At 35.6% G+C, this 13431-nt stretch overlaps 1 protein-coding gene across 1 annotated transcript in view; it reads right to left on the reverse strand.

Moving 5' to 3' along the window:
- Nucleotides 1–13431, reverse strand: part of LOC133181486 (uncharacterized) — a 344223-nt gene that overhangs the window by 10073 nt on the left and 320719 nt on the right. Inside the window, 12 exon segments of the mRNA XM_061315978.1 lie at nt 2885–3191; nt 3720–3942; nt 5946–6149; nt 7820–8021; nt 9117–9228; nt 9443–9623; nt 9771–9868; nt 11246–11385; nt 11531–11681; nt 11972–12370; nt 12575–12932; nt 13152–13363. Coding sequence (XP_061171962.1) covers nt 2885–3191; nt 3720–3942; nt 5946–6149; nt 7820–8021; nt 9117–9228; nt 9443–9623; nt 9771–9868; nt 11246–11385; nt 11531–11681; nt 11972–12370; nt 12575–12932; nt 13152–13363 — 2587 coding nt within the window.

Raw genomic sequence — 13431 nt, forward strand, 5'->3', positions numbered from 1 at the left:
GTGTCATGGAAGGGATATAGGTAATTAAGAGACGATAATTGTTTACCCGTACAGGTAGGTAAATGAAGGATAATTGCTAATAATAGATGGCTTGGACATTGAGCACCTCAAAATTATAAAATTTCTCATAAATATCATCGGAATGATGACAGATTCGTTACATTGTTCATCACCATGCCAAAGAGACAGAGATCCGCCTATGATTCCAACTTTAAGCTTAAAGTTGTTTCATACACTGAAACCCATACCAATGCTGCGGCTGAGAGAGAGTATGGCATCAATGAAAAACTGATCAGAGACTGGCGAAAAAAGAAGAGTTCCCTGCAGGCAGTAGAGAGTCCAGTGAAGAAAATGCCCACTACCCCCTCACCTGTTTCCACGCTTAAGAACAGTTAATGGAATGGGTGACTGACCTCAGAAATCAAGGGTACATCGTCACAAGAAACGCCATTCGTCTCCAAGCCATTCAGAGAGTCAACGCAGATAAGACACTTGCCCCGGTTGACTTCAAAGCGTCCGCAGGATGGTGCAGTCGCTTTATGAAACGCCACGGCCTGACTCTACGACAGCGGACCCCTATTGCCCAGAAACTGCCTGCCGACGTGGAGACCAAAGTCCAGAACTTTCATCATTTTGTCATAAAACAACGCAGAATCCACGACTTCCCTATCAACACCATAGGAAATATGGACGAAACCCCGATATCGTTTGACCTGCCGTCAAATAGGACAGTCCATATCAAGGATGAAAAAACTGTCTGTGAAAACGACCGGCGCGGAGAAATCACATGACTGTTGTTCTTAGCTGTTTGGCCGACGGGACAAAGTTAAAGCCAATGGTCATCTTCAAGCGTAAAACCATGCCCAAGGAAAAGTTGCCGTCTGGTGTCCTGGTTCAAGTGAACGAAAAAGGCTGGATGACGGAGGATCTGTGCGATATGTGGCTGCAGAGAATGTGGGGAAACCGCCCTGGTGCCATGATCAACAAAAAAAGTCTTCTTGTGTGGGACATGTTCCGTGGTCACCTGTCGGACAAAGTGAAAAGAACTCTAAAACAAATGAGTGTCACCCAAGCTGTGATTCCTGGCGGCTGTACTAGTGTCCTTCAACCCCTGGACGTGTGCCTAAACAAGCCGTTCAAGACAAAGATGAGAGAATTCTGGACAGAGTGGATGATAAACGGGGAGAAAAAATACACCGCCGGAGGAAACGTCAAGCGACCCAGTTTGTGCCTAGTGACGCAATGGATCAAGGACGCCTGGGATTCAATCTCCACAGAGACTGTGTGCCATTCATTTAAGAAATGCGGGATCAGCAACAGTATGGACGGCAGTGAGGATGACATTCTGTACAGTGACTTCCTCAAGTCTGTGTCTGGCGAAAATACCCCAACCGAAGACAGTGAAAGCAGTGACAGTGAAAGCGATGATGACTTTTATGATGACATTCCTCTCTCTGAGCTACAGAAGCATCTCCTCCATGAAACTTGTGCTGACAGTGACAATGAATTTCTTTCCTGTCCCGACACTCGCCAGTGACTTCATAGCGACAACGATGTGTATTGAATTATATTGACTTGTATATCTATTGATGTGCTCTATAATAGTAACTATGAATGCTTTTATTCTCAATAGTGGCTCAGTATTTATTTAATAAAATTATTTAAAAAAAATATGCTTTTTTATTTCAAAGAACAAAAGTAGAAAAATATCGAGATCGGTGTACAAAATATACAAGACAAGGGAAATCACTCTAAAATCAAAACACTTTGAAGTTACCCAGGTAAATGAAATAGTGCAGCTCTTTAGTTTGTTGAATAGTGAAAATCATATCCCCAAATAATTTTTGTACACAGGTGAATACATAAGGAATACATATTGATATGAAATTTATTTGTTGAAAAAAAAAAATTAATAAAATATCGGCGTAATTTCTCAAAAAATTACTTGGAACACAGGCAAAAACATTACAACATCGATTTCAAATTGGCACCCGATTCTGGCAAAAAGTTGTACCGACTTATAAGTGGGTCAATGGCAAATCCCTCCAAAATAGCCTCAAAAAATGCAACCGACTTATAGGCGAGTATATACGGTAACTAAGTTAAAAGGGCTAAAAAGTGCCAGCAGGAATCAATTTTATTATTTTGTGAAACAGTTAAGCACTCATTTTAATTATTCAGACAATTTGCCTGACACAAATTCATGAGTAAAGAAAAGGATTTTCAATGATTTAAATGTAATTTTCAATAATGACCAACTTAACCCCTCCCTATGGTCTAAACCATGGGCCAGGGGACTTTTGAATTTCACAATTTCGGTGGGGACTATGTATTCATTATAACCATGTAATCAGGATGTATACATATATGACAAACTTAGCTACATCCTGGAGCCTGAACCCTGCATTTCTTACTTTTGGTAAAAAGCTCATTTGCTCATTGTAATCAAGTTAACAGTTAGACTGCACTGAAAAATTCAATCTGTTTGTAATTTTTAACCAAATTTTGAGAAAAAGGAGTCAATTTTCTATTGGGACAGGGTCCTTTTATCAGACCCTAATGCAATAGATATTAAGCCCTGAGACTTTTGAAGATTGCATTAATTTCAGTGATTTTGGTCCCATCCCTAAGGGCCTTAACAGGGTGGGTGGGTGGGGGATGGGGTGGGGTGGGGGTTTATCGACCTTGAAATTCGCAATTTATGCTTCCCTTAACCCATAGATGCTATATACCAGAAAAATTGGTTGAAAATTGGTTCAGTGATTCCAGAGAAGCTTAAAATTTTCAAAAGTTTACCACCAACAAAGACGACAGATAAAACAGCAATAAGTCACCTAAGTGACTCAGGTGACCTTAAAAAGAAAACATAAACTTGTCTGTATACCTTTTGATGGCCTTGTATCTGAAGATACCAAGAACAATTATAACAGCTAATGCAGCAACAACTAGAATCACAATCAGAGCTATCATCCAGGGCAGGAGCTCACAGTTAGGCTGATCCTGAGGACATGCACACCGGTAGTGGTTGATTTCATTATAACAGATGAGGGGTGCCACACAGGGATCACTAAGACATTCATTTATATCCTCAGTACAGTGTTTCCCTTGATAACCTTGAGGACATTCACATCTGTAGTAGGCATCAAAACTGTGTGTTCTATGGGTGTCATTGCAAGGATAGACACCTGTGGCTGTAACAATAAAAGTTTATGGGAATTGTAAAACTATACTGTCTATTTTTTAATTAAAAGGTAATTCAAAGTCATACATATTGATTAATGAAGAAAAAAAGCTTCAGCTACATGCAAAATCTATCAAAATTTCGTCAAATCAAATTTTTCAATGAGAATTTCTTAACAATCAACTCTTTTTTAGTTAAATTTGAAAAAAAAAAAGTGTTTGAATTGGTATTTCTACTTTGCCAAATACATAAGTATAACGCCTCCTACTTAGTGTTAAATATGGCCTAGGTTCAAGTTTTGGATAGGGCATGTCCCTACATCTTAATAATCTGAGTATGTTAAAACTGGTAAAATGAAAATAGCTAGATTATAAAACTACCTGGTCAATAGTCCATTCCTTGTGATAATAATTGTTTTTGACATTTTTTTTTAAAAATAGTTTTATTACATAGAAATTGATCAGTAAGTATTGACAAATGAGCTTTTTTGAATTATCTGCTTCAAGTGTATCAAGTTACTTTTAAATTAAGAGCTTACGTTGACAAGTTCCCATATTATGACATGGAGATTCCATAATTCCGAACCTGATGGTCACTGGTAGAGATGTACCATTTGAACTGTCCACAAAGATGAAGCTGGTTGTCAAATTTCCAAACTGGTTCATTGGTTGAGAAAACTCTACAGTAAAACTTAACCAGGACATTTTCTCTGCACTGTGAGGCAATTTCTGAGTGAAGTTGATTGCACATGGTTGAGGTATCTAAATGTCCACAAAATACTACTTCATCATCATTTAAATAATTTTTAATATGTTTAAAGTCAATACAGCTGATAGAATACTTTAAATATTAAAGTAATTGAAATGAAGCTAATATATTTTGTTATAGTATTTTTTTTAATTATGTATTGGAAACCAATTTTCATTCACATGCAAGATGTATCTACAAGTTTAGAGACCTTATTATATTTAATTTATTATACAGTTGAACTTCGTTATGATCTGGAACACTGATATCTCGAATACCATGGATATGTCAAAGTGATTTGGAAGTCCCAAACACTTATTCCTTAAGTATTTTACCCTGGGTATCTTGAATCCTTGGATATCTCGAAGTTTTTTCTTGGTCCCTAGTTCTGAGTTTGAGATAACAAGGTTTGACTGTATATTGTATATTTGAATTTTTGTCATCGCGAACCATGCGTGTAATGTGTATTTATGTAATATGTTTTATCTGTTGCAATATTTAATGGTTGGTTTACAGTATTACAATGTGTTGCATAGGGATTTAAGCTTGAAGATGTAAAATTTTGTTTAATATTTTCTTTCTATTGACACCCAAATGCTGGTGTTTTAATTCTAGCAAACATAATTTTTTTTTCTGACTGTATATTATTTACCTTTTAAAAACAATTTCTTTACCGTTTCTTAATTCACACAACCTTATCATGAGCATGAATTCAAAATACATGTATTAAACAAAGGTAATTAAAGATTACAAAGCTAACCTTGACAAATGTTATTATTAAATGTTAGAAAATCAGAGTCTCACATCAAACAAATGATCTGGTACATGTAGAGTGCACACTTAAATAAAACATCTAGACAAGTTTGGTCCAAGTAGGATCTATACATACTTGAAAATGGATCTGCTCCAAAATTTTAACTGTTCAATCATCCTGCAAATGTAGGTGAGGTCCAGCTTACAAAGCATATTCAGATCAGATCTAAACTTCAACCTGTTCATTCACATGGAAAATAAAAATCAGATCCACCATCTGAAACAAGTCTGTAGTGTGCACCATCCGTGCAAGTTTAGCCACTATAGGGCTTATAGTTGCTTGGGAATGAACCTGCTTCAATAAATGTAGGTCGGATCCAACAGCTGAAGCTAGTTTGGTAGTGTGCATCCCTAGATAGAATGGTTCAGGTAGGGCTTTCAGAACTTTATTTGTGAATTAAACTACTCCAAAAACTATGGCTTGTTCACTCATCCTGAAAATGAAGGTTAGATCTAGCATCCAAAGAAAGTGTGGTAGTGCATCCACGCAAGCTTCTTCAAGGTAGTTACTTGGGAACGAACCTGCTGTAAAAACTATGACCTGTTCACTCACCCAGAAAATGTAGGTCAGATCCAGTATCCAAAGCAGGTCTTGTTGTGTGCATCCCTAGATGCATCATGCAAGTTAAGTCCAGATAGGGCTTATAGTTACTTGGGAATGAATCTGCTAAAAAAAATTTAACCTGCTCAATGTAGGTCAGATCCAGCATCTGAAGCAGGTCTGAAACTAGCGCATAAACTCTGAAGCTAACAGCATTGTAAGCCATTACTTATAGAAGGTCTGTATCACTTAAAAATGTCCTTTATGCTTCATTGTACCTGAGCAGTTTTCATTTGTGATATAGATATATTTTTAAAATGCCCTTTAAAAAAAATAATTTTAAACTTTTGATGTAACAGCTATATTTGGAGTTGTTTATATGATGACTTCTATATTAATATGACAAACTTTTAATTAAAAAATGTTAAAGGAAATAAAAATTCAGTTGACACTTGTTCCACATCATTTTATGATTAACAAAAAAATCATCACAGATTTTTCTCATTATGATGTCATAATCAAGTGAGTACAAGAAAGTTGACCAAATCATATAGATTGTTTTAATGATGTCAGCAAACCCATGACCTACATTATTTTTTTTAAATTTAATACTACTCATGTATTGGTTTGGAGGATATTACAAGCACAAAGACATACACTTACAGCATTTGGAACACGTTTTGTACAATCATTGTTAATCTCTGGAATTCTGTTTGTTTGTCCAAAAACTGAGAAGTTTGCTAGAAAAGTTGCAGGAGACTTCAGCTGAATATTATCATGTTTCTCTACATCATAAGCTCCCAGCACAGCCTGCCAGGTATCATTCCATTTTTCAGGATTAAAGTCATTTTTGGCTTCAAGCAAAATCTGAAAAGAATCATACAGAAATGGTTTACAATTGTAAAAGTAGGAATAGTTGTTTCTAAATATTTTCTATACGTACAACAAACATGTCTTCTAGCAATAGAAAAGTTTGATTTAAGATCTACATTATAAATGTCATTAAAAAACACAGGAAATCAAAGATTACAGAGCTCACCTCAAAGAAGGTTAAGTAAAAGTAAGACAAAGTCCAATGAACTAATAATCTAGTAGAGTGCATCCCTAGATGCAACATTTATGCAATTTTAGTCCAGTAGGGTTTTACAGTTACTTGGGAATGGACTTGTCCTTAGAACTTACACAGGTCACTCATCCAGAAAATCAGGTCATATCTAGCATACAAAGCAAGTCTGTTAGTGTGCATCCCTTGATACATCATCCATACATGTTTGGTCCAGGTAGCCTTATAGTCAATGGGAAATGGATCTGCTCAAAAAAACTTAAGGTCAAGATCTAGTAAATGACTTCAGACTAACTTTTTGGTGCTAGATCCATTATGACGTCATAATCAATTTTAACTTTCTTTTTCCCGTACTTTACGGCTCTAGTAGAATTTTGTAGAAAATAAAGTACTTTAATAGAATTCAATTTGAAATCATGTGAAAAGTAATCCCGATACCTATATTTAATTTAATATTAGTTTAAAGAAAAGGCCAAGAACATACAAATTATCGTTTTCTGAGAGACTGTAGGCAATCTGGATGCATTTCTTTGTCTGATATGGAAAAAAACTCCCGTATTCATGACTAGTTTTCTTAATTTTCCATTGAAAATGACAGTTTAAAATATGATTTTTCGTCTTGTTCATCAACAAATTATGCCCCAAAACACCTTATCTGACCAAGCTAAAGTTATAAAGCACCATTAAAGGAATTTATTTCTCAAATTTGAGAAATCTGTAGGCACCTTTCATTTGCTAGATCTTGACCTTAACTGGTCAATCATCTGAATAGCGTACTTCAATCATCCTAAGTACCCAAGGTAAGTCTGTAGTGCGTATCCCTAGATGTATCCTCCATCAAAGTTTGGTCCAGGTAGGGCCTGAATTTACACTGGTATGAACCTGCTGCAAAAACTTACGCATCTTCACTCATCCAACATCTGAAGAAAGTCTCACTCATCCAACATCTGAAGAAAGTCTGATAGGGTGCATCCCTAGATGTTAAATCCATGCAAGCTTGGCGGATAGGGCCTAGAAGTTACACTGGAATAAGCCTGCTCCAAAATTTTAACCTGGTAACTCATCCAGGTCAGATCCAGCATCTGAAGCAAGCCTGGTAGTATGCATCCTTAGACGTATCATCCCTGCAAGTTTGGTCAGTATATGGCTTATAGGTACATGGAAATGAGACCTGCTCCATAAACTTAAACCTGCTCCACAAACATTAACCTGGTCATTCTTTGGCTGAAATTTTATACAGAAACTGAAACTTGAACTGGTACAATGAAATATACTAAAAGCATTGTCCATGCATCCCTGATCAATATAGAGCATAGAAATACTTGAAAAGAAATCTGCTCCAAAAACTTTAACCTTGCACACTGACGCCAAGGTTATTACATAAGCTCCTCCAACTTCTTTGAGGTGAACTTAAAAAAACAATATCCATAAAGGACTGTTATTACTTTTTATTCATAATGTACGTAATACTCACTGTGACAGGTTCGGTTGGATCATCATGAAGTATTGACTGGCCATTGTGAAGCAGGAAAACAATGGGAGGATCATTAATTTCCTCTATATGAATTGCTAGAATGTCTGATGAATTCTGGGGATTAATGTCTACATCTATTTCATACATGACAATATTGATGTATTCTACTCCAGAACAATCCTGGCAGGGACTGTAAGCAAAGCTGAAAAGAAACAGTTAATGTTATAATTACAGTTGTTTCTCAGTCCCTCAAAGTTCAAGGTACCTTAAAAAATGTTTGAGAGATCGAGGGGTTTGAGAGATCAAAAGGGAAAAGAAATCTCGAATTTCAAGTCTGATAATTATGGTTCTCTTATTAAGTTTACTGGAAACACATTTAAACACATTTTCATTCATATTTTACTGGTAATTCACTGATTTCAAACAACAAAATCATATCCTGATTAAATAAGAAAAAAGTCTAACAGTTTCAATATTTAGATGTTTTAATTTTATTACTGTAATGATTAGGTTGTATTTGTTGCAAATAGCATGCCTGATCTCCCACTAGTTCACTAGGTTCTTCAACCTATTGCTGAGTATCTCTATTTCATACTTGAGTTTGGAATTTTGTGCAATGATTGCCTTACTGTGATTGTGTAGAGATAGAACAAAGATTGTAATTTAAGAGAAATTTTTGACACACTTCAAATTAAATTCTCAAAATCATCATTCTCACTTATTGCTAAGGCAAAATCAGCTGAGATTGGCTATCTCAGCTCTGAGACTCTCTGAGTACTCTGAGAGATCAAGAGTACAAAACAATGAAATCTGTGTAATGGGACCCAGGTCTTGGTTCAAAGGATAAGGAACTTCGAGAGATCAGGAGTAAATTTGCCCAGATAGATAGAGGAAAAGATGGGACCAGGTTATACTTTGAGAGATCAAGAACTTTGAGAGAGCAAAGTTAGAAACATCTTGAGTCACCCATATTTAATTTAAATTTAAAGTTTATTATCCTGTCTACTACTAATGACTAAATAGTTAAAATTTCAAATGAAATAGGTTCTCAAGTGCTAAAATGGGTAAAATGAAGTTAATTCTATTTAGCAAACTGTAGAGCAAGTAGGAAACTCCTTGAATCATTATGAAAATTGTAAATACTGAATATTTAAAACAATGTTTGTAAGTTCTAATAATATAATAGCATGTAAATTAGCAGAGAAGAAACCGCTCTAAAGGTAGCAAAGTTTGATTACCTCTAATGTAAGTATGTTTACATATATCACAAAGTGAACATAATTATTCATTGACTTACTATCCTTCTGGAGTCAATGATGCTTCTCCAAACTTTAATATTTGGTCAGGTAGTTTAAAGAGAACAGTATCTCCTTCAGGATCATATGCCACAAGCTGGTAATTCACAATACCTATCAAGTCAAGAACAATGACAGTAGAGATTGTAGGAAGTTAACATCATTCCAATATACAGTCAAACCTGTATTAAGCAGTCACCTACGGGAACCATTAAAAGTGACCTTTATAGAGAGGTGACCTTTGAAAAGAGTCAAGAACAATGACAGAAGAGACTCAGTCTGGAGGAAGTTAACATCATTCCAATATAGTCAGTAAAGTGTTACATACCAGAGTCTTCTAAAAGTGAAATGTTCTTCTGGCAGTTAAGCACAGGTGGTGTATTATGTATTGTTGTTTCTACATCAGCCAAAATAAACATGGTTTCTCTTCTGAAGTATTCTTCTCCTCTTAGGTAGCTGGATCTTCTTTTTCTTAAAATTTCTGTTTCTCTATTATATGTACTGCATACCTATAAGAAATTCACATCTATTAAAATATACTCTGAGAATAAATGGTACAAAATATATAAAACCCTTTCTATTCAAGTAGTTTCTTTGTAACATGAATTTGATTAAAAAAAGTATTTATATATCTTTGAATGAATCTAAAAGTATACCTTAACAGTCATTGTTTGTGTGTTTGGATCATACACCTCTTGTTCCTCTGCAGTTAGATGAGTGCAAGTCTTACTGCTGATCTCCCAGTACTGCATGACTTTACAAAAATATACAAGTTAAAGTGCATCTTACAGGCATTTGTTATTATTGTTTTCATTTTCACCTTGTTTCCTTTACTTGAACTGAACAAAACATTGCATAATTCTTGGTTTATTAAATTGTTGCCCCAACCTGGACTATGCCACACATTGAACCAACTTAGAAAGTTTACATTTCTGAACTCAGTACAAAATTTAACAAGCATGTCAAAATGCATCCTTGAGTGGGGGATTTTGTTGTTCCTAACAGTGTACATTTTCCTAATGCCAAACTTAAACCTAAATGTTGTCCCATTATAGCCCAGGGAACCATGATTTGAATATGGTTTATCTACACTTCATTTCAAGACTAAGTCTTGCAAATCACTCTGGTCCTGTTGATCATGAAAAGGGAGAGTAAAAATTTTTTTTCCTGTTTAAAGGTTTGACTGACTATTAGTCATAAACCATACCCTTGTCCATTCAAGAATTTTTCAATCTTATAGAGATGTCACCATATGTCAGTGAAGGGCTTCAAATTTAGACCTATACTTGGCACTCAGGACCATTGAGCAGTGAGGGTTCTTTATCATGCCAACACCTACCGTGACCTCACTTTTTATGGTTTCATCTGAAAGACCTGTGACTTTCGCTTCTAGTGCCAGGAGCTTGGCAAAGGAACAGTCACTACCTATGTTTACTTCTTAGGTATGACGTGGAGCGGTGAACGAGAATCAAACCAGGGCGTTCTGATCATGAAGTGAGTGCCCTAAAACTAGGCTACTATGACCAGTCACGATGATTTGAAAAGTTATCTGAATTTACATATGAAAAAGTAGCTTTATTAAATAAAGTTTTGAATCATAGTTAATTCATTTTTTAGTATATAATTAATCATTATTTAGTTAAATATCCAGCATACTAATAGTTCTGAAAAGATTGACAAGGACGGACAATTTGGATATAGTGAATGATTTTGTTTGACCCGAAATAAAACAGATTATGAGTATAAATCATGCATCTTCACTTGCCCCATCCTGGGGACTGAATCCTGAGGATATGTAATACCAAGGAGGTACATTGCCCATTACAATCATGCAGATTTTTTGCAAGATATTCCGTTTTTAAAAACAGTAGATTTTTTTTCATCTTTTAAAGTTTGATCTTACTCTAAAGCCTCATTGGAATACAGACCTTGAATTTAACCTTTTTTGTTTCCCCTGTATCTAAAGATTTATACCAAATTGGTCAAAAAATTGTCTATTAATAGATTTTCAATGATATGTATTGTACATTGGATGGGAATGAATAGCAGCATACTGCAATAGATCACCTAAACAAAAGGGGGAAATGGGTATAAGTGTGTCTCCAATAACAGGTCATTCAAAAAATCTCACCTGGATTCCAATGAAGTAAAACTGTTCTGTTTCCATTATGGATTCCTGTCACAGCATTTGGATATAAGAATGTTAAAGGTCCAGGCATTGGAACATTTCCAAGTGATACAAAGGAGAAGGCAAATTTCTGTCCATGCATCCTGGTAATCATATGATCATGTTTATATACAAATATTGCTGTCTCTCGACCTCCTTAGTATTAGAAATTATTGGAAATTTCTTCCCTGTCAAAATTCATGATTTAATTAAGGCAATTTTATTTTCACACACTTCTCTTTGTTATACCTCTTATACAGAAGCCTTTGGACCATGTCATTGGAGGTTGCTGGGTCTTGTATGTAAGGTACAAAGTTAGTGGAGGCATCAGAACTGTAGGTAGTCTCCAGATCTTTCTGTGTCAGCTTTGTAACAATTATTGACTGTCCATCTGCTAAACCTATATACATAAACATGAATACAGTCAAACCTCATAATCTTGAACTCCATGGGACTGAGAAAAAACTTCAAGATATCCAAGGATTCCAGATATCCAGGGTAAAATACTTAAAGAATAAGGAATTGGGACTTCAAAATCACTTCAACATATCCATGGCATTCGATATCCGTGTTCGAAATACCGAAGTTCAACTGTATATAGGCATATGTGTGTATATGTACTGTAATATACATGTACATTAATCTGCCACTTGGAGTTAGATTTACCTTACTATACCTTAATTAACTTACCATTTGGAGTTGAGATGTCAAGGTCATTTGTAGATCTCTTTCTGGCAGCGAGTGAGAGCCTCTCTTTGATGGCTGTACCATTAGTGGAGGTCGTGATCACAGATTCACTGTTGGTGATTACTACAACTCCAAGACTCTTGTTGGTACACAACATGGCTTCATTGCACAGTCGCATGGTGACAAACATCTGTTTGCCTACTGGCATCAAAAAATGGTTATTTTCAAGGTATGTTAGGTTTGAATAGTCTTGTACTGGCTTTAGTTCTGAAATCCTTGTCAGTTTTTTGCCATTTATCCACAATGATCCATTTCTGATTATAGCAGACCCAGACATGTTGTAACCAACCCAAGTACATGGAACTATATCATCTGTGTTTTCTTCAGATCCAACACAAAGATCTGTATATAACAAAATAAGATTTCAATCATGATATTAATTCCTTATACTTAATCAATGTTTCTGAATTCAAACACAGGTTTACATTGTTAAAAGTTAACATACATATTATCAACACTGTATTATCACAATTTACAGTCCTTTTCCCACTATTCCTTATCATACAGTATATACAAAGAGTATGTCACATCTTTCCGTGACCATACCATATCTATTGACAGAGGGATCATCTGATTTTGTGAAGGTGATGCCCACAGTGGTTGGATCGTGCTGTTGCCAAGAATCTTTTGGGGAGACCTCCTCTGTGAAAGGGATTGTTCCTGGGATAGTTGTGTTCACAGATTCTACTTTTGGAGGAATTAGAGTCACTATCACACCTTTAGTATCGGTGTAGACTGCAGTATGACCAGCCCCATTAGTACAAGTAATGGTGGCGTAGTAGGTCTGGTCATGCTCTAGTATTCCCGCTAGCTGGTCATTGATTCCTACAACATTCTGCCCTGTAGATGTGAAGTTCTGGATATCTGTAGATCCTGGAGTTGTTCCTATAGCCCAGGTATATTCCTATAAAATAATTTAAAATCAATATTATGATACACTTTTTTCAAGACAAGAAAAAGGTGCTTAAATGATTATTAAATTCAACTTGATAGAAAATTATATTAGCTCACCCAAAATATTTTCATATATGCTATGCATATGAATAAGTGCACGATTAGGTATATGCACTCATACAACTAATAATATGTTTAGAACAAACAAGTGAAAACTGATTATACAAACCACAACTCCACTTTCATCATCATCACACTTCCATATACATTTAATTGTGTGGTTTGACTTCTGATAGTGAGCTGGTGTGCTTTCGCCTTGTCCAACATCAATATATAAGGCACTTTCCATGAGTTCAAGGTCATATTTAGGAGGGGTGTCATCCACATAGAAGCCATCAGATGAGGCAATGGCTGTGTCCCCAGATCCACTTGTACCTCTCACTTATTAAGTAAATAACCCCATTTAATAAAAGTAACTTCACTGTAGATCGTAACAAAGGTTCAAAGCA

Source organism: Saccostrea echinata, unplaced genomic scaffold (genome assembly GCF_033153115.1).
Source record: "Saccostrea echinata isolate AGI-Se365-2 ecotype Australia unplaced genomic scaffold, CSIRO_AGI_Sech_v1 ptg000009l, whole genome shotgun sequence".
In the NCBI taxonomy this organism is placed as follows: domain Eukaryota; kingdom Metazoa; phylum Mollusca; class Bivalvia; order Ostreida; family Ostreidae; genus Saccostrea; species Saccostrea echinata.